Source organism: Pochonia chlamydosporia, chromosome 2, assembly GCF_001653235.2.
Source record: "Pochonia chlamydosporia 170 chromosome 2, whole genome shotgun sequence".
Lineage (NCBI taxonomy): Eukaryota > Fungi > Ascomycota > Sordariomycetes > Hypocreales > Clavicipitaceae > Pochonia > Pochonia chlamydosporia.
Window position 1 is genome coordinate 5,015,690 of NC_035791.1, and position 21,074 is coordinate 5,036,763.

A 21,074-nucleotide genomic window follows, 5' to 3' on the forward strand; every position below is an offset into this window, starting at 1 on the left:
TCAACTGTATCGCAACAAGACAAAAAACAAGGATCGTGCATCGCTCGCAATATAATCAGCAAGCTATCCAGTCAGGAACTTTTCTTAATCCTGGAAAAACTTGATAATCTGTTGAAGATCGCGCAGGCCGACACCGTGCTTCGGGTAGCAAATGTAGACTTCCTCGCCGAGGGCGCCAAACTTGCTTCGGAAACCAGCCTTGCGACGGAGTCCGAGGCTATCGACGATGGAGGCGTACGTGGTGGCCAGGAACTTGGCACGGATTCCGTGAAGATGCTCGCCTGGAGTCAACTTCTCGGAAACGCCAACACCAAAGGTGACCTGTCCGGTGACGGTGGACAGGGTGTACTCGATGAGCACCTCAATGGCGCCGTTGACGGAGCCAGGGAAGTCGAGAGCCCACTTGACTTGCCAACCGTGCTTGGGAGACAGCTTGGCCAAGACAACCATGGCCAAGACCTTGCCGTCCTTCTCGGCAGCATAGTATCGACGGTGCTCCATGTCGACCCAAGGGCGGACTTCAGTAAGATGCACCTGCTTACCCTTACGGTTGGCTTTCCAGTTCACGATGGCTTCGTCGGCGCGCTTGATAAAGTCGGCATCAGCCTTGACTTCGTGAATCTTGACGCCCTCACGCTCAACACGTCGTGCCTTGGGGCCGCCACCATTGAGGGTGTGGTGCTTGCTGGCGTCAACGCGCTGTTCCTCAGTGCAGGACAAGGTTCTCCAGCTCATTTGCTGGGCGAGAATCTTCTGGATTTCGTATGAGACAAGCATCCATACTGGAGTAAGCTTGAGCTCAGAAAGGACGAATTTGACGAAAGCTGCACAGACTTCCTTGTATTGAGACCTGTCGCAAAGAGGGTCACCAGTAATCATGGCGAACTTTTCTTGCTTGACGTAGCCAACAGCGGCACCGCTTGGGTGTCGCCAGATCTTGAATCGCTCGTCCAGCCACGAAGTATTGGAAGCATCGCCGTAGTTGGCAATAAGCTTCTCGATGGGTGGCATAGCGCCATCCTTGAGTGGCTTGGTAGTATCTGCTTCTGGGTGAGGCAGACCAGGAGCGCGTTCGGGCAGTGACTTGGGGTCACGATGGAACAGGGAAGCATAACGAACATCGCCAAGTTCAAGCATCCAAGCCACGATTCGTTCCAAACCTAGACCAGCACCAGCATGGGGTGGTGCACCAAGGTCAAATGCAGCAAGGTAATCTTCCATGCCGTCCTCAGTAATGCCAACGGCTTGCATGTTCTCACGAAGCTCAGTGGCATCGTGGATACGCTGGCCGCCAGAGCAAATTTCCTGACCACGGATAAATATGTCGAATGATCTTGTCCAGAATGGATTCTCAGGATCCTTGTGGGTGTAGAATGGACGAGCACTAGCCGGGAATTTGTCCAAGACGTAGTAGTCTGTACCGTACTTCTCACGGACTAGTTCACCAAGTCGCATTTCGTCGGGAGTGGACAAGTCTTCCATCGGGACGTCACGACCATCATCTCGGAGCATCTGGATGCCATCCTCAAAGTTGAGAATGAGTGTTTCTTCTAGCCACTTGAATTCAGTGCTGGGCCAACGTTTTTGAACTTCCTTTACCTCAGGCATGGCATAAACAGCATTGAAGACTGCTTTGAGGAACTCATCAATGATGCAAATAACTTCGTGGTAGTCGTGTTCAATTGACATCTCGATATCGAGCCCAGTGTATTCTGTGAGATGGCGATGGGTGTTGGAATTTTCGGCTCGGAATACGGGCCCGACTTCGAACACACGGCCAAAGTCAGCGGACACAGCACTTTGCTTGGCCAGTTGAGGGCTTTGAGCCAGGAAGGCATTGCGTCCAAAGTAGTTGACCTTGAAGACGGCGGCACCACTCTCAGTGGCGGCAGGCTGGAGCTTAGGAGTGTTAATCTCCACAAAGCCCTGTTCCTCGAGGGTTTGGCGGAACTGGCGAGTGACCATGGAGCGGATTCGGAACAGTGCTTGGTTAGAGGGGTGGCGAAGATCGAGAATTCGAGATGTCATTCGGTTACGGAGGGTCTCGGGAGGCTTGTAGTTGGTAAAAGGTGCTCCAAAGGCAGCATTGACAAGATGAATCGAGTGAACCTCAACCTCGACCCCCGAGTGTGTTGCGGAGCGAACAAGTTCAGGAGGTGCCTTAAGTACTCCGTTGACCTGTACCAAGGACTCGGAATTCAACTTTTGCACCCATCTGATCATGTCCAAATATTCCCGGGACAAGACACCCTGGACCGTGTGTGTTTGGTCACGGAAGAGAAGAAAGTCCAGGTTCTTGGACAATTGTCGCTGGGTAGAGATTCTGGCTCTGAAGTTCACCTCAGTTCCGAGGGGAAGCCTATCTAGCTCGGCGATAGGGTTGAGCTCGTATGGATGAGTTGGCCAGTCGGCACTCATCGTTGAACGAACGCTGTCCATGCTGGAACGAGCCGAATCGCCAGGCTTGTCCGAACCTGGGCGTCTCTCGTTGAGCTTGTCCAGCTCTTGACGGTAATTTGAAAGGCTCAGTTTCTCCATACTGGACCTGGCAGAGCCTTTGTTAACAACGCCACTATCTGCCAACCTGGGAAGATGCCTATTGCTTCCAAAGGCGCTGCCGGCAAATGTTGGAGATGCGGGAAGAGAAGGCGAGGCGGGGGTTGAATTTATCGGAGTTGACGATGTTGTCCAATCGGCCGTGTAAGTCGCATCTGTGACGTCGCCACGTCTTTGTGGACTGGAGTTGCGACTGCGGGACCGGGGCAACCCGAAGGCGGACGCCAATATACTTGAAGCGCCAGGCATTGTGACTAGCTAGGAGATTTTCTTGCTTGTTCTGGGCTATTAGATATTAATATCTGCAATTCAGGTCGAAAGCACCCTTGTTTCGCCTGGGTTGCAATTCTTGTTTGCCGCTGTTGGCCAAAGAGTAACCAGGGGGAAACAAGAGGGGTGTGGGAGTAGTGGCGGACAACAAGGTCCGAAGTCTGGTCCTGCACGTCACTTCTTTGGAAGTCGAGCCAGGGCAGTTTGTGGTGACCGAGTGCCACTCAAGACTGAATGACGCTCACGCCGCGTGATGTGGTTGCACTGCAAGCAGGGGTGGCGAGCGTTTGGTAGCTTCCGGGTGTGCCGGGCGTTTCGCTGAAGGATCGCGTTTCCACCACTTTGTACGGATCACAAGTAATTTTGAAGCGATTTCTTGCGTGAATGCTTTAGTGGAATTGCAAATTGCCTCTACCGCCTATTGCAAGCTGGTATGCGTATGCCAAGATGTTGACAAGACGGATTGCTGGGCGATGATGAGATTGATGACGGTGTAAGTGGATGCAAGTGAGTGCCCGAGCCTTTGCAGAATTGGTTCTGATTAGTATTCGATGAAATGTCAGGTGCAAGACATATCAATGGGAGAAATCATGAAGCTCTGTAAGAATGAGAGAAAGGTAGAACAGCTGCTGCGCCTCTGGTCTTGGCCATGAGCCTTATTATAGGGCTGGAAACCTTCATCAAACAGGTAAGGATCGGATCTTGCTCCGCCAAGTCCATGAGGGAAAAAGCCGTGGATTCCGTTGTGTTGCTTCCACATCTTTGTCTTTACGCGCCTCGGCACATCAGAGGACCCCGATGGAGTCACACACACTACTCTCTGGAGCGTCCTGTCAGCAAAGCTCGCTGTGATGGGTAATCCAGGTACCCGATTACAGAGCGCTAGGTAATGACCGGGAAACAGTGAAGGTTTGTGATGGGGAATCATGTTTAGCCATGACAAACCATGGGCCAGCATGCTACTGGTTGAATGTCAGGTATGCAGGGAGAGGGGGCGCCACCAGCACCCAGTCAGTCTGGTTGAGAGGAGGTTGAGAGGAGCTATGGCAAGTTAGCTCGTTATCTTCCACCAAACTATTCGCCCGAAACGCCTTACCGGCGATAACGATGCCGGGATGCATACCAGGGAGCGATTGATTCTTTCTGGCTGGCGTTATTCGGCCATTGCTGGATTCCCGACTGGATGTGTTGACGGTTGACTTTGCTGCTGGCTGGCTCCGTCTCAAGCCCGAGTGGGGTGGCCGAAGTCTCTCTGCACAGAAATGGAACTTGACGAGCCAGTCACCGTAACGGCATAATGCCTCGCGTAGAAAGCGGTGGACCCCCGATTTGCAAGCAGACCGCAGAGTTGCATGGATTGGATCTGGTGCTGCAGGACAGTGCGCTAAGAGACGATATTTGGCGCCAGAAGCCACACAATGTTTGGTAAGCTGTCGCTGTCCAGGACGGGGAGGAGGGGATCAGGATGGAACTTGAAGAGCTAATTCCTGTCTGGTAACCGTTGACTGTTTTCTTTGGCATCCTATTGATGGTTTGCAGGACATATTCGCAAAGGCGAATAGGGAGAAAAGAGCATCATTTTCTGCTGGTGCTTGCTGCTTGCTTTGCCCTTGGTCGCACCTGCTCTCTGATACGTGGATTGAGCAGGGACCTGCGATTTGACGTCAACCATCGCGACCGATCGGAAAGAGCAACGGGCGAAGGTGGGGTCCCTGAGGTTCAACCAGACCCCTCCAGAAGCCCACTTCAGGTCTGCAGCGGGACAGAGCAACCACGGCCTTGGCTCGGACATGCCGGCAACGTCATTATTTGCTGGGTCAAGTCGCAACTCGGCCTTTAACCGTTCAGACCAGGCCTGACAACATGGATGGAAGGAGCGACTCAGGTTCTGTTTGCTGACTGTGCAGTTTGGCGAGGGCCATGGCAGGGCACCCAATTTGATACGTCAAGCCCATCTGTACCTCCTCTGCAAAGAGGCGCCAGTCTTCTTGGAAGGTCCAGTCTGCCTCTAATAACTGCTGAAGGTGATTGCGTATTCGTCTCCGTCTCAGCCCATCCTGAATGCAAATCCCCGTTCTCAATCGGGCCTTGACACAGAACAAATACTAGCCATTGCTCCTCAAACCATAGAGTACATACAGCGCTGAAGCTCTCTTTTACACTTTCCACCAGAACAGCATTGATTGATTAGAGCCAAATTCTGCTACACATTCGCTGCATGGCTGGGTGACTCAGGTGGAATCTTGTGATAGCCTGCCTGCCTGTCAAACGTGCCCCCTCCCCACACGCAGAATTGCAGTCTGGTTCCGAGCCTTCCACTGAGCTCCGGATTGGATCAAATGGACCATTCCCAACTTGAAAAGCGACTGCTCGAAGTGCCTGGCCAGGCTCACCCTCGCGTCGATGCACTGAAACGCAGCGTCACCTGTACAGGGACAACTTCAGCTCCCGCCACATTCACCGCGCCGTCTCTTGTTTCAACGAGGGCTCCTAGTCCCGCAGCATCCGACGTTGGCGACTACGAAAATCCTCTCGAGGCCAGTTCACGATGGTTTCTCCAAGCCAAGGCTCAAACTGTGCGGTATGCCGCCAGCCTGGGCTTCAGCATTCACAACAGATCAGACCCCCCGGCGCCCTATCCCTCACGAGAGATATGGCTCGATTCAACCCTTTCTGAATGGAAGGGCCGGAAGAAGATCAAGGTCGAGGTGTGGAATCCTCCCAGGATATCTGTTGGGCCACGTGCTGCCGTGATCAACATGCATGGAGGCGGTTGGATTCTCGGGCAAGGCACTGACGATGCTCGATGGGCTGGCGCGGTGTTGTGTGATATTGATGCCGTTGTCTTCACGGTCAACTACCGACTCGCGCCAAGCTATCCCTTCCCAACGCCAATGGAAGACTGTGTAGACGCAATTCTTCAGATCACATCCAGGGCCGCCGAGTTTGGCATCGATCCTGACCGCATCGTCCTGTCTGGATTCAGCGCAGGAGCTACGAATGCCCTCACAAGTTGGGTTGTCCTACAAGATCCGGCAAAATGGAATTACACATTCCCTATCCCGCCGCCATCTATCCTTGGCATCATCCTCTTCTATCCCACGCTAGATGTCACGATAACTCGGCCCGGGAAGCGGCAAACCTGCACTCGACCAGACCGCACTCTTTCCCCCGGGATGACTGATCTCATAGACGCCTCGTATTTCTACCCGCCAATTCCGCGGGAGAAGCGGACGGATGAGAGAATGTCTCCAGGTCTCATGCCAGATGACCTTTTGAGGAAGCTGCCTCACTTTCACATGATCTTATGCGAATATGACATGCTGTTGGCAGAAGGCATACGGTTTGTCGAGCGACTGGAGCAGCACGACATGCCGTTCACGGTTCGTGTCGTCGAGGGAGAAGGGCATGCCTGGGACAAACCACCTCCCATGGCTCCAAAGGAAAGCGTGTTTGTCGAATATGCTAAAGCAACGGAGAGTATTGCCCGATGGCTTGGGAAAGAGCACGAGACAGATAGAGAGTCTACAAGTTCATTTCGAACGAAGCGTTCTCGTTTTAGACGGCCTAGACACTTGTCGATTAGATCAAGGTCTGTGTGGTAGTTCCACTGCGCTGCACTGTGCTAGCGATGTGAATAAGCATTTGTATTATATGAAGTGTTGCATAAGATAATGAATGGCATGGGAGATGTAGCTGCAACGGACAGGACGGGACGGATTCTGGGCAACGGCGTTGATTGGAAAAGAACAAGCTACATTACGCACAAGAGGGACAGGCAAGTTTTAAGGTTTCTATATCAAATTCTCAAATACGGCTCAGAGAATACAAATACAATATTTCGGCTATATGCAAAACAAAGAAAAAAATTCAACATGGTATAATCTATGCAGGAAGCTCCCTGTTCCTGACATCACGACTGAAATAATCCTTTCTCCTGCCCATGAATTTTACAAATCCCCATGTGAACCACTCCATCATTACAGTGCTAAACCAGCCATTCGGCACAGGGGCATTCCATCTTGCCATAGTCTCTTTGTACGTGTCTCGAATGTCCGGTCGTCGAAGGGTTTCGTAGTCTTGGAACAACGTGGGCACATCCCTCGTTCCTCTACGACTCAACACACGAGCTAAGAGGACGCCATCTTCCATGGCAACGCCAGTTCCTTCACCTTGAGGCGGCATCTGCAAATCAGTTAGTTTCCTTAAGAACTACAGTATGCTGGTGAGATGTGGTGGTGTCTTCCCCCACACTCGTGGTAAAATGGGCTCGGAATCTTCGGCAACATCCTTGTCAAAGGATAGATCGCCGGCACAAAGCTTGGCAATTTCTAAATCTGCTGGGCTCATGTGATTTTGTAACAGGGAATAGAAAAGGTGTGACTTACAGCATGAGCAGCATCCCCAATAACAATGGCTCTCCCCTTGTACCACTCTCCCTCCGGTGGGAGCATGTACACAGGGAAGAAGAACCACTCCTCGCACAGATCAAGAATATCACCGAGATACTTCAGCGAACCACCTTGAAATGTCTCCCTTATGCTCTTCTTAATGCCCTCTTTGTCTGCACCGTGGACGGACCAGCCCTCTTTGGCATCTTTCTTCTCCTTCATGGGCTGTACAAACGCAAGGTACAGTTTCTCGTGGGACGGCTCGTAATATGTAACCAGCAACGACTCATTAGCCTTCGATACAAGAGTCGTATCCGTGATGAGAGGCTGCCCATCTGCTCGAACCCACGATTTCGCAAGTTCAGATGGGCTGGCGCCGTTTTTGCGGAGATCTGCATAGCCGTAGCTGTTGCATTTTCCAGAGTATGTCTTTTCGCGGTTGGGGTCAATGAGAGCATTGCGGACTTGTGAATGGATACCGTCACAGCCTACAATGATGTCTGCCTCAATGACTTGTTCCTTCGCAGACTTGTCGTTGGTGTTGACAAATGTGACTCTCACACCGCCGTTCTCAGTAGTACCGAACTCTTGCATATTCGTGATCTTGGCGCCGTATTTGATTTCCACTTTGGCATCATCTTTGCCTTGTGGTAATTCGTAGATGGTGTCTCTCAGGGCCTCGACAAGCAGTTGTCTTTGCGCTCTAATGGCATCAACATCTGGCCATAGGCGCCCCAACAGACCGCCTGTTCTATGGGCGACAAGTTCTATGGCTGATACTGTGGAGGCTTGTGGTCGTAGTTTCTGTCCCGCGCCCAACCAGTCCAAATACCGTAAGGCAAGAGGAGTCAGATTAACAGCACCGCCGAGCGTTTGAACACCATTGCGGAGTTCAAGAACGGTGATTTGCAATGGTGACGAGGGAACTGGAGGTTGTTTGGTGAGTGCGAGAGCAGCTGCTAGGCCAGCTGGCCCGGCGCCAACGATGACGACGTGAAAGGGTTTTGACATATTTGGAGTCGAGTTGAATGAAGCTGTGAAGCTGCTGAAGATGTGTAGCTAATCTGTGGGGTTGGTGTTGCAACCGATGAGAGAAATAGTGTTAATGAGTCGATTGTGCGTTTTCCTTCTTTCAGAATTCAACAAATCTGGCCGGCGAGCGAACCCAATATATAATTGCCATCAGTCAAGGCCTTTCCCAATTCAAGCTGATAAAGCAAATGACGTTTTTCACACGCGGCGCGGTGAGGCCGCGATCATGAAGATATAAATGCTCCCTCGCCATGGGTAGCTATTGCGACGAATGCGACGAGCCAATAGCGTCGGCATGTTGTTGGTCCAGGCTGACTATCTTTGGTCCCCAGTTCTGCCCATTCGAAGGGTTCTGGGTCTCGCCAACCGAAGCTCCATGCCATCGTGTCGGATTCATTTGTATTTGATTGGTGCGAAAGCTGTGGCGTCTGACGAGAATCGAGAACGGAGGCTGTTGGATGTCAAGCCAGCAAAAACACGGGAAAGAGAGCCCAGGCTAAATTGCTTCAGCTGTGCGCCACCACTTTTTGTGACAATGCACTCCTTGTCCAACGTAAGGCTTGGACGAAAGAAGAAGACTTTGCGCAGTTGGATCTCTTGGCTATGTCCCTGGTGCTGATATTTGATACCACCTGCTCATTTCTGCCCACGGAAGGAGCCGAACGTGACGCCTTGGCAACAGTCAAGGTCTCAACTTTGGGCGCATTGAATCCAGAGCATGGCAGGAGGTGTGTTGACCTGGACCTTGGATATTTCCACGTAATACCTGATTCCTTGAGAGATATTCGTGCGTGGAATGTCTGCCTTGCTGGCTGTAAACTTTCCCACTGGCCTGTTATGCTGCATGACTGACGCGAAGCTAGCCACGCCTTCGTCAAACTGGCTGTTGTCGTGGGTCATTTGGCTCCGTATGAAATCGGAAGCGACAATGCTGGCCACTCCTGCAGGCCGACGATGTGCATCTTCCATTTGTCTCAGTTGGCTCGTACTAAAAGGACTCAAGTTGGTATGGCGAAGGGGCTCACCCCATGGTCATAAGGCGCACTCTTGGAGTGCGTTCTTCGGTTTCCGCTTTCCTTCCCTTTTTGTTTTCTGGCTGTTCACCCTAGACAACATATTCCCCGCCCACCAGCCCATTGCTATTTACGAATAATGGAGAGTATGCTTCAGAGGATGCTCAGCTATCCATATGATTATCCAGTTCTTGTGTCCGTGAATGGGATACATACCATGGCTTGAATTTGTACGAACGTGCCATGACGAAATATTCGTGCTCCTGCCCGCGACCAAGTGGTTTCAACATAAGTTTGGCATGTCGACAGTCAAATACGTTGGGATCCGAATAGATCAGGCATCAGAAGCTGAACATGGAGGTCACCACCAATGTTCGTTTGATTCATAAACCTTGGCGGCGGCGCCTTGAGCAGCGACATCACCACAGGCAGCAGAAACTGCCCATTTACCTGCACTCAACCAAACAGGTTCGTTGTGCCATTTGCGACGGAAACAACAGTATAATGTCGACTTATGAAGCCGCTTCCGCTCAATCAAACACAGGAGATAGCACACCGAACGACATCCTCACACACCCGGTACTGCCACAGGACAGTCAAAGCACCACAAAGACGAAGTTTGTACAGCGTAGCGTAATGCGCATATGAATTTCGTATATCGTTCGAATGCAACGTCCAACGATTGCAGCCGTCGTAATCTCACATAGATCACCCTCAAATTACCACTTAGCCTCCTTGCTGTCCAAGAAGCCCTTCAGAATGCCAACAATCTTCTCCAATGCAGCCAAGTAAACACGCAAATCTCCCTGAACCTTGGAATCATCCGAGCCAAGCTTGGCGTAAAAGTCCTTGCGGTAGGGGCAGGCGCTCATGGCAGCGCTGAAAACAGGCTTGACGAGGAAGCTGTGGTGAGGCTTGAGAGTCTGGCCGTAAGCACCGCGGAAAGAGTCGGAGAGTTCTTCGGAGGGCTTGGCAACGTTGGAGCTGAGTGCGATGCAGGTGAATTCGAGACCACTGGCATTGGTTAGCCTAGACGCAATACTGATGAAGGAAGGGAAACATACCGTACGAGCCAGAGGAGGCCCTCGGTAGCAGTGTGCTTCTTCGTCTTGAGCTCGTTTCGGCAGAGATCCTGGATGGTCTCAGACTCGGCGGGGGCAGCAAGTTGGCGGTCTCGCAGTTTCTACACGCAATTAGCTTGTTGTTGTTGTTTGTAGATCGTGACGTGGTCCGTACCTTGACGTTGCCGAGCATGTCGGACTTGACGGGGGAAAAGGCCACAGAGCCCATGACATCTAGCGGTAGTCGGTTAGATACCTCGCAGACAAACGAAGATTCTTCAGAGAAACAGCTTACCAAACATGGTAGTCAGTGACTCGGCAGCATCGAGAAACTCGGTAGTAGAGATGGCATTGCCCTTCTCGGCGTCAACGGGCACATCGACGAATGACCGTCTGAAGGTCTGGACGATGGTGCCGCCAGGAGGGATCACAGGAGCCGACATGATGAGTTGCAATGGAGGCGAGAAAAGCAATTGAGGAAGAGGAGGAAGATGAGAGGAAATTGGAGGGAAATACTGGAAAGTAAACAAAAAAGGGGAGGCGATTTGGCGTGGCGGTCAAGGTTTCAATGTCAAGCTGGTTGTGTCCTGTTGGAGCTTCCGAATGCGTGGCTGGTGGGGTAAGGAGAGGGACAGGAGGTGAGTGAGTGATGGTTCGTTGATGCGGGGCACTAGGTACGCTGCGATTTGAGGGTCAATGGAGGGGTCGAGTTCATGTCGACTTGGCCATGTCAAGAGAGGCCTGGTCTGCAAATGCAATATTGGTTGGGATGTGTGAGGTGGCATGTTTAATTTTGAAGTTTGATCCAGTGACTATCTATGTAGTGGAGGGTCCATTTGAGAGGAAGGGGAAGTCCTTTAATTATGTATTTTGGTATGTATCAAGCATTGAGATTTCTGGAAGCTCAATCGAGGTCTTCCATGTTGACGGACCGAGGGACTGGAGTCGAGTCAAGCTGGGACAGGTCTGGTGCAGTCAACTTGGTGCAGTCAACTTGCATGCACCGTTGACCTCCTCTGCTCCCGTCATCTGGTCTGCAGCTTCGACGCGGCACGACATTGGGCAGTGACACTGAAAGGCTCAATCCTTTGACACCACTTGATTCTTTCGAGATTCGGAATCCAAGTAAGTACTGTACTATTTCGTCACATGCATGGTATTGTCGCATTCTTTGCGTACCCGGGCTGCGATACATCTGCCAACATCCAAGTAGACACTAACGTGCCTCAACACACCATGGCACACTACGTGATACGAGATACTTCCTAGTCCAATGCTCTTGGCCTCCTACTGCACATGGCAATATGCTGCACATGGCATACCGCTGGCCCAACATGTACTATTCACGACACATGGCTTTGTTTTGTCACAATTGGCCAATATTTCATACAGGGTGGAAACAGGGAAAGGGGCCCATGTCAGGAATGCTGTCGAATCTCCGACGCCATTGTCGTGACCTCGCAATTGAAGGACCTGGCTGGTGCCAACATAAAGATGGTGTTTCTCAATGCCTAATCGTCGTGATCTATACGGAGTAGAACATACACAAACATGGTAGAAAGCTAGATTTGACCTGAGTTTTATTTTATTTTAGTTTGCTTTTGTTTTTTACTTTCTTTCGTCCATTACTCGGCACTAGAGGCACTTGACTTGTTACGTCCAATTTGCTGGCCAGTAGAGCTATAAGCAGAGCATTGCCAAAAAGAAAAAAAAAAAAGAATACAAATATATGAGGTCACATGAGGTCGAGTATGACGGCGCCGAAAGTGGCAATTGTATTGACAACTATCTAAGGTAAGAGCTGGAACCGTGCAGCTCTCAGTGTGCCAGAAGCGGAGCAGGCGGTCCGAAAAAAAGCAGAGACAAGAGGCGAACTTGCGCGCATGTAGCCAACACCCGAAGGAGATCCCCCATCCTAACATTGAAGCCGCCCACCCAACATTGAACCCAGGGACGCGGATGACTTCTAAAGTTCATATGAAGTCTGGTGTACTCGGGAGAATACCACCGCAAGTCAAATCGCTTTTGCCACCATCAAATAGCATCTTAAGACCTGCAATAATGCGAAGTAATATTGCATTTGGTGCAGGCCAGGTGCCTCGTGCAATCAGCATCATTTCTGCACAACCAAGGCATGCAAGTATCAGTTGCTGGGCGTCTCCTAGTACCTGGGGCGCTCCTGCCAGCAACTACTGCCCTGGGAAATGTTGGAAATTTTGGGACGGGAGGCCTTATGGGAGCTGGGGGTGCTGGGGGAGCTGCGGGAGCCACTCTGGGACTATTTGGGGGAGAACCTGCGGGAGAACCTCCGGGAGTGTTTGGGGGAGGCTTAAGTCCCTCGCGCCCACCACGAAGTTCAACCGGAGAACCTATGGGAGTGTTTGGTGGAGGCATAAGTCCATCGCGCCCAGCACGAAAGGTTCCAATCTGAGGAGGTGGCCTGAGAGAACCTGGCCTGGGAGTATCTGGCCTGGGAGTATCTGGCCTGGGAGTATCTGGCCTGGGTGGTGGGCGAGGGGGTGGGAATATTGGATTATTTGGCCTGGCTGGGCGAGGGGGCGGAGGAGGGAGTGGTTTCAAGATTCCACGAAGTGGCTGGGGAGGAGGAGGTGGAGTGGAAGGTCTAGGAGAATTTGGGGGAGCCCTGACCCCCGCGCGCCTAGGACGAAACGGTTCTGGGGGAGGGGGTGGAGGTGGTGGCACTGGGGGGTTCTCCGGACAGGGACGACGTGAAGAGACACAATTTCCGGGACTCCTTGGGAAATCGCGATGGAACTGGTGCCCAGGACTGGTGTCTCCCCGTTCCTAGACCTGGTATTAGTGACGCTGATTCGGAGTACTTGACATACTTGACATCAAATATTCACAAGCAATGTTCAAGGGGTACAGGGAGCGACAGGGAGCGACAGGGACTTACAAGAATATTGAATGCCGCAACATCAGCCTCACCCCGTTCGTCAAGGACTTTGACATCGCCTGCATCCGCCTGAGTCTACTATTAGTGTCTGGTCTGGTGGTTACTAAATTGCTGGCGGAAATAACCTACGACTTCTTCACCCATATAGGCGTGAACGCTAAGGGCAACTGTGCAGAGCGTGTTAATGGACCAGAGCACGGAAATAGAATACATGTACGTTTCCCCAACACTCACGAGCCCAAATAGCCGCAATGCGGACCATTTTGTCGTAATGAGACAAGTAGATAAGTCTAAGTCGAGTATGGTGGATTTGATAATGGTTGACTTAGAGGATCAAGCTATTGCTGCTGGATAAGGAATATCTAGTCCTGATGCAGGAAGAGTAGACTCCTTATATATTACTTTTCCTGACTGATTCTCTACTTCGTAATTGACATCAGCATACTCCAAGCAACTTCTCAATCGCTGCTTGACAAGTATTGATGAGTATTGTTCTTCGAGTCTAGATCCGCGAATCCCAGCTGTTGGGAAACAATTATGTCATTGTCCTGTTACTGGTCCGACCATCTACATCCCCACACAATGTATCTAGTTCTGGCAAATGTCTATTGGCTTTTTTTCGCTTAAGACATGAGTTATAATAGACAGAACATGACTAATACGACAGCAACGGGCGGTCTGTGTAGTAAAGTTAATGCCGCGTTGGAGTATTGTTTACAATACTCGCGCATCCGAATAGTAATTATAGAATACCCAAACGCGCAGCAGGACTCTTTCTGAAATGCGCAGCACCTTTACTTCTCTCCCTATTATTACTAACACAACTACCTGCACACTATAGAGTCACATGTCTGTGTTGCTCTCTGCATGTGTCCCTCTCTGTGCTCCCCTCTCCGCTTCTGACTTTTTCGCATGCCTGCAAAATGAACTGCCAAGATAACTGCGACTAAAGATAGATGGAAAATGCTATTATGGATAGTGCTTTCTGCATAAATTTAGCTACTCTAGAGAGCTCTTTATTGTAACGGCTGGGATTCCCAACGGGTAAACTAGACCTCGTTTTATGTCGGCAGAGACAATAGAGCAGTCAATCTAAGCGGTTAAACGTTACGTTGGTGATGGGCGCAGTCAATCAAAGTGTAAACTTAAGATTGTGCTAATGGTCGTGTTAAAAGCTACGGACTAAGAGTTGCGTAGGAAAAGAAGACTCGGGGTGTCAATATACTACGAGGCTCACCATCCCTTTGGCTGTGCGCAGGTGCAGCCAAAGTCGCAAACTGGGATGTTAGCCAATACCACACCATCAATTCAGAGGCACATTTAAATCACCTATCTTACTACCAAAAGAGAGGTATGCTGATCTTTGCCTGGTACCTCTTTAGAGCTATTAGATAGCCCAAGATTTAGGTAGAAGATGCCTCACTGGGGTTCTCTGGGGCAAATACTTTGCCTGCACCTCCGCACAGCCAAAGGGATAGGTCACTGGGCTTACCATAATGATCCCTGCCATCCAGGCGATCCAGTTGCACGTTAGACCCATATCACTTCAAATGTTGTTAGTTCTTTGTTCATTCAGTGATCCTTCCATGATTGGTGCGGGCGCCGCAACATTGAACTTGACCATTCCATGTTGTCCTGTGCTGTGGGCAACTTCTACAGCCACCCTAGCCCGTGGCCTCCACACAGCCAGTGAACTGGGGTCGTAACATCTATCTTCTTAGAAGGTAGATGTAAGTATTAGTATAAAAATAGAGTGTTTAATAAAAAGTAAAAAATAAAAATAGGTTTTGTGACTAGATTAGAACTAGTGGCTGCGCGTCTACGTACGCGTTTTAGAGAATGTTGTATACTTTGCATTGCTGCTCTTGTAACGTCAAAAACCACTCAGTCATTCCTCCCCTAGTCTTCAAAGACGCCAGCCGTCTTAATAATAAGACCGTTGGCAAGGCTCGTTCTTTTTTTGGTTTGCCCTTGGTTTTTGGTTGCCTTGGCCCTCTATTTCTGTTTATTTCTCCATCTGAACTCCACTCCGTACAAGACACCAAAGGACACAATAGGTTGCCGCAATAATCTGTCTAGTCTAGTCTATCCAAGTTTTAACATATCTAGCTACATATTTACAAGCTCACGAGACAATAGACATCGTCCCTCACATACCTTGGCACTTAAGCACTGGAATGAACGGTCTTCTAGAGTTGGCTTACCTACTCAGTTAGAAACTAGAAACGACCTCCTGGCTGTTTCAGTTCTTTTCGGTGACTGTCGGCTGACCCAGTGATTTTTGAACTCCGTCTCCCCATTTTCCATGTACATTACCTGGCAAATTGTTAGCGGCAAAACTTAGTTTGAGTTGCGAGGGCATTAATTCACCTAGGAGGGTCATAGTTACAAACCGTGTACAATCCTTGAAGACTCAAACAGACTCGGGTGGACAAGAAACTGTCTGGTCGCAGAGCCACCCTTGCTGGTTAACTTCCAAACCACCAGACCCGCGTGAAGTGGCTGAACTCGCTGGCATCCCTCTTCGACGGTGGATCAGGTAAAGCATAGTAGGATTCAGGGCAGTTTCTGATTTCATTGTTGCAGCACTGGTCGGTAATGGCTCCAGCGACAGCTTGAACTTTGGCCCGGACGTTTTAGCAGTATTCATGGCGTACATGTATTCCGCTAACGTGGAGTCCCACTGAAGATCTGGGGTAGACATCAATTGATGGAGTCCAGATGTCTGGTGGCTCAACATTGAATGTTGGCACGATGGAGGTTGTGCTGGTAGAAGACCGCCTGGCGGCTTGATATGGCATCGAGCTGGAACTCTTGTCGCCATCCAAGCTAATATTTTCAATGTTCCTGTTCCTGTTCCTGGGTACTGGGCATCGTAATTGCCTGCGACAACCCACTCAGAATCGCTGCATCATTACATTAGATTTGCTATTAGATGCATGTGGGCTGCCACACCTTTGCCTGCATCCAGTAGTTCCATGCTGTGCAAGGAAAACGACTGATCATCAGCAGGTTTACCCAGCACACTGGGGTCTGGTTCGCCAAGCCAACCGATGCAGAAGACGCACGTGAGGTTTGGGCACTTGTATTCTCGTGCCTGTCCTTGTAGATCCGACAGGCTAGGTCTGACAATCCATGGCTGCCAAGGTGGACGAGAACGCTCAATGTCTGGTTGGAGAGTGGAAGCATCCTGGTCCAGCTGGCTGGTGATGACGTCGGTGCATGGAAATGGTCTCAAGCTGGTGTCACTGGGCTGAACCATGCCAAATGCTCACAACAATAAATAGTGTGGGCATGGCTTAAAATGGCATAAAGATGGACACTCTGATTGCTCAATCGGTTTTAAAATAGTTACACATGCAGCGTGTCGTCTGGTGTGCGACAAAGACGACGACGACAATCACTCCACACTACCAGACTGTTAGAGTTTGTGGGCAGCTTTCGGGTTTTCTTTTGGATCAATTGGCTTCCGTGTCGTTGCTCCCAGCTCCAGCTCCAGCTCCAGTCCAGTCAGCTCAGCTTGTGACGACTGGACGCCCCTCAGGATCACGATTCACGACTGGAACCTAAAGACGAGACCTGGTCTTCCCATCTCCTGCTTTCCTGTTTCCCCTCTTCATTGCTGCCGCTGTCATACCATTTGGCAGAAATCGCCAATTTACTGTGCGCCAAAGAAACGAGCTCTGCCCGTGAGCTCCGAGCGTCGCCATCAACTCTTCTTCTAGTTTGCAGCATTGAAGCTCGCGACAGCTCCCCACCTTGATCGTGCCGCTTGGTACTTGACGTACAAACAAGCAGAGTTGCAACCTTGATTGCACTGGAATCATGGGAGGCACCGACGACCTCAAGGGCGGCAAGCCTCCTTTGGACAAGGAAGACACCGCGGGCAGCCAGGGCGGATTCTCCGGTTTCATGGACGATCTGAAGGGGAAACTGAGCGAGACCAAGCTTCACGATGCAAAAGTCGCTTTGATTCACAAAAAGTATGCATGTGCCTGCCCGCCCGTTGACCCCGCCATTACCCATCAATTGATTGATCAAATTGACTTCACAACACCAAACAGCAGAGCTCCAAGTCCCTCCATCTTCCACACCCCCCCGTCTCAGCGCCAGCGAGGGTACATATGTAAAAGCTGACAATCTTTACTCAATAGACATCAAATTGGCAAATTTGGAAATCTGGTACGTATGCTACAATTTGCTCTCAGAAATTTCATCATTTGTAGCAGAATTGACGCTCATCGCCGCCTAGTTTAACAAAGATCATCGCCATGATGAAGAACACGAGCAGCGATGCGATGCCAAACGCTCAGCCATCTGCGAGCAACATCGGTTTCAATCCTATTTCCCGGAGCGAGAGGGAAACCTGATCAAGTGGTACGTCGATGGTTGCGACTACTTCTGGGCCGTCTCCGTCGCCCTCGAGCAAGCTCAAGAGTCCATCTACATTTGCGATTGGTGGCTGTCGCCCGAACTCTTTTTGCGACGACCTCCCTACCATAACCAGGACTTTCGTCTCGATCAAATTCTCAAGAGGAGAGCCGAAGCCGGTGTCAAAATCTACGTTGCCGTCTACAAGGAGGTAGAGGCAGCCCTTACCTGCAACTCTCGCCATACCAAGCATGCTCTGGATGCTCTCTGCCCCGAGGGAACACCAGGACACGGCAATATTCGCGTCATGAGACACCCTGATCACAATGTCTTCGAAAATGCTGCCGACATGACCATGTATTGGGCTCACCACGAAAAGTTCATTGTCATTGACTATGCCATGGCTTTTATAGGCGGTTTGGATCTCTGCTTTGGTCGCTGGGACGCTCGCCAGCATCCGCTGTCCGATGTACACCCAGAAGGTGTTTCCGAAGAAATTTGGCCCGGACAGGACTTCAATAATAATCGCATCATGGATTTCCAAAAGGTCGCAGACTGGGAACAGAATGAGTTGAGCAAGGCTGAATATGGGCGTATGCCCTGGCACGATGTCTCCATGGCTGTCATCGGCCCTAGTGTCTACGATATCGCTGAACATTTTGTGCTTCGTTGGAATTTCATCAAGAGAGACAAGTACAAGAGGGATACACGCTACGATTGGATCGTATTGGAAGGCCGCGAAGGCGAAGATGAGGATTTGGTGGGTGTCCAGCGGCCTAAGCATCCTGTTGGCGAGTACCTCAAACATCCAATCTCACCTTTGAGCACCAAGAACCTGGATAACAGGGGCACAATCAAAGCGCAGATAGTACGATCTAGTGCCGACTGGTCCAGTGGAATCTTAAAGGACCACTCTATTCAAAATGCGTACTGTGAGATTATCAGCAAGGCCGAGCACTACGTCTACATTGAGAATCAATTCTTCATCACCGCCACGGGTGACCAGCAGTCCCCCATCCACAACACCATTGGCCGCGCCATGGTGGAAGCGGTGGTTCGGGCTGCCAAGGAAGGACGCAAGTTCCGCATCATCATCATTATTCCTGCTATTCCCGGGTTTGCTGGTGATCTTCGAGAAAACGCTGCCTCTGGAACCCGAGCCATCATGGACTATCAGTACAAGTCCATTTGCCGTGGCGAGAATTCCATCTTTGGACAAATCAAGAAAGAAGGTGTAGATCCCACGCAGCACATTTTCTTCTTCAACTTGCGATCCTACGATCGTCTCAACAAGACCCACGCCATCTGCGAGGCCGAAAAGAAGACGGGCATCAGCTACCAGCAAGTACAGCGTGCTGAAGCCGAAGAAATCATGGCCAGTGGTGTCCACGGATACGAAAACAGCAGTTCTGACGACGAAGATGGTACCGGCAGATTCCACGATTTACACTTGCGACGCAAGCAAGACCGAGAGAAGCGCAAGGCCAACATGACCAGCTCACAACAAAAGGCAGCCGAAGACGCCAAACTTGCCCGGGAGATTTTCGAAAAGGAAAAGCCAGATGAGGAGGTGACCTCTGCAGCAACAGTGGCACATCACGCCATGAGAGTAGATAGTAAACTACAGGACGAGCCGTGGGATGCCCACGACGACGAAGAGTCGGAAATCAAAAACTGGATCCAGGAAGAGTTGTACGTCCACTCGAAGCTACTCATCGCCGACGATCGGATCGTCATCTGCGGATCCAGCAACTTGAACGACAGAAGTCAACTGGGCGACCACGACAGCGAACTCAGCATCGTCATGGAAGACACGCGCATGATTGAAACCACCATGGACGGCAAACCATTCCAAGCGGGCTACCACGCAGCCACCCTCCGACGATACCTATGGCGAGAGCACCTCGGCCTGCTACCGCCCCAAGATCTCGACGCAAAGGACGACATCAACGCCCAGCCCCCGACGGTCAATCCCGAAAACGACATCTACGACAAGGACGAGTCGTGGGAATTTGTGTCCGACCCACTAGCAGACCAGCTTTGGGATATGTGGATGGGACATGCGCTGAAGAACACCAAAATATTCCGTAATGTATTCCACGCAGATCCAGATGATCACAGTATGTCGTACCTTTATCACTGCGTTTTGTCTTTTGCAATTGTTGCTAACTAGCGTAGTTAAAACATTCGATGACTACGACCGCTATCTTCCCCCCAAGGGCGTCAAACAGGGCCACATTTACGACCAGTTTATGCCTCCTGAGGAAGCGAGGGAGAAGTTGTCCCAGGTTAAGGGGCATTTGGTGTGCATGCCGATGATGTTTTTGCAGGACGCGGAGATGGCAGAGAGGGGATTGCAGGTTAATTCGTGGACGGAGAGTGTGTATACCTAATCTGGTTGAATGGATATGTTTTGTGCAAGTTTAATGGGCGATATGTGAGGTGGGTGACTTATATGAGAAAATGAATCAAGTCGTTTGCGTCTCTCAATTTTGTCCAGTTGCCTTTTTCATCCGACGCAATCATCTCATCCATCCACTTACTCGTGAACGCGAAGAGCATGCATCGCCACTAGACGTAGAGACAATTCAAGAAAGTTAGGAGTGGTGCCAGACAGACCTACGCCGTGTGAACAACACTGCACGATGACCTCACAGCAAACAACAACGAACAGCATAAACGCCTCTGATAAACAATTATTGCTTTACATACCACTATCACACCCAATTAATTGACACATTGAACAAATATTAACGCTCAGTGAAAAAAATTCACAAACCTAGGCATTGACCAGTCACCAGCCTAGCGCCAAAAGCGGCCGAGTCGAAGCGCCGAACTAAGCCAATCATGAGGCGGGATCGTCTACTGCTGGGGTAGGCGTGGGTGCATGGGATATTAACTGGCATGAGACATGAGTGGTTTGATGGGTTGGTGATTTTTATTTATGGCGGTAGTTGCGGTGGTATTTACTATTTACTGGCTTGGGGTTTTGGGGTGTGAAGAGGATCGTCTGATATATATGTGTGGGGGTGGATGGCGAATGGATGCGGTAGGATATGTTGCCGTGAGATATACATCACATTTGCCCTTATGAGTTGTGTTTTGAGTGATATGTCAAGTACGTATGTACATGAAATAATGGTATGTGTAGTGGGCAGTAATTGCGATTGGATGCCCATCTACCATGAAGGGGATGTAACACCAACATGCTTGGTTACACGAGTCTGCATAGCACTTTTTATGAACGCCCCGTGCAGGATTTTAAACACTTTCTGAAGACTCAATGACCATGTATCCAAGTTGTGTGTATTTTGGAATCTAAGTTCCTAATGTCGGCCCTAGGAAGTACCGGGGTATGTGCCACGTCTGCCATAATGAAACGAATTCCCTCTGAACATGCCGAACACGCGCTATGAGTAAGTTGAACGACTCCGGTTTTCCACGAGTTTTGGATCAGACGCCA

The 21,074-nt window shown here is 50.5% G+C and overlaps 7 protein-coding genes across 7 annotated transcripts; 4 read left to right on the forward strand and 3 right to left on the reverse strand.

Annotated features, from left to right (window-relative positions):
- Positions 1 to 84: 84 nt before the first annotated feature.
- Positions 85 to 2,805, reverse strand: VFPPC_03564 (aspartyl-tRNA synthetase; the record flags this gene model as incomplete). Its single annotated transcript, XM_018283055.1, has 1 exon — positions 85 to 2,805. The coding sequence occupies one exon, from the start codon at positions 2,803 to 2,805 to the stop codon at positions 85 to 87; it is 2,721 nt and encodes a 906-aa protein (XP_018147769.1).
- Positions 2,806 to 5,165: 2,360 nt separating this feature from the next.
- On the forward strand, positions 5,166 to 6,431 carry VFPPC_03565 (lipase; the record flags this gene model as incomplete). Its single annotated transcript, XM_018283056.1, has 1 exon — positions 5,166 to 6,431. The coding sequence occupies one exon, from the start codon at positions 5,166 to 5,168 to the stop codon at positions 6,429 to 6,431; it is 1,266 nt and encodes a 421-aa protein (XP_018147770.1).
- Positions 6,432 to 6,711: 280 nt separating this feature from the next.
- Positions 6,712 to 8,228, reverse strand: VFPPC_03566 (salicylate hydroxylase; the record flags this gene model as incomplete). The annotated part of the gene is made up of 2 exons (XM_018283057.1): positions 6,712 to 7,011; positions 7,215 to 8,228. 2 exons carry the CDS (start codon positions 8,226 to 8,228, stop codon positions 6,712 to 6,714), a joined length of 1,314 nt encoding a protein of 437 aa, XP_018147771.1.
- Positions 8,229 to 9,981: 1,753 nt separating this feature from the next.
- Positions 9,982 to 10,766, reverse strand: VFPPC_03567 (EF-Hand 1, calcium-binding site; the record flags this gene model as incomplete). Its single annotated transcript, XM_018283058.1, has 4 exons — positions 9,982 to 10,276; positions 10,327 to 10,445; positions 10,499 to 10,557; positions 10,619 to 10,766. The coding sequence occupies 4 exons, from the start codon at positions 10,764 to 10,766 to the stop codon at positions 9,982 to 9,984; spliced, it is 621 nt and encodes a 206-aa protein (XP_018147772.1).
- A 2,429-nt stretch (positions 10,767 to 13,195) lies between these two features.
- On the forward strand, positions 13,196 to 13,486 carry VFPPC_17491 (hypothetical protein; the record flags this gene model as incomplete). The annotated part of the gene is made up of 1 exon (XM_022429194.1): positions 13,196 to 13,486. One exon carries the CDS (start codon positions 13,196 to 13,198, stop codon positions 13,484 to 13,486), a length of 291 nt encoding a protein of 96 aa, XP_022285779.1.
- Positions 13,487 to 15,079: 1,593 nt separating this feature from the next.
- Positions 15,080 to 15,310, forward strand: VFPPC_15668 (hypothetical protein; the record flags this gene model as incomplete). The annotated part of the gene is made up of 1 exon (XM_018293421.2): positions 15,080 to 15,310. One exon carries the CDS (start codon positions 15,080 to 15,082, stop codon positions 15,308 to 15,310), a length of 231 nt encoding a protein of 76 aa, XP_018147773.2.
- Positions 15,311 to 17,065: 1,755 nt separating this feature from the next.
- Positions 17,066 to 20,004, forward strand: VFPPC_03568 (phospholipase PldA; the record flags this gene model as incomplete). Its single annotated transcript, XM_018283059.1, has 4 exons — positions 17,066 to 17,223; positions 17,395 to 17,422; positions 17,493 to 19,731; positions 19,790 to 20,004. The coding sequence occupies 4 exons, from the start codon at positions 17,066 to 17,068 to the stop codon at positions 20,002 to 20,004; spliced, it is 2,640 nt and encodes an 879-aa protein (XP_018147774.1).
- Positions 20,005 to 21,074: the final 1,070 nt, after the last annotated feature.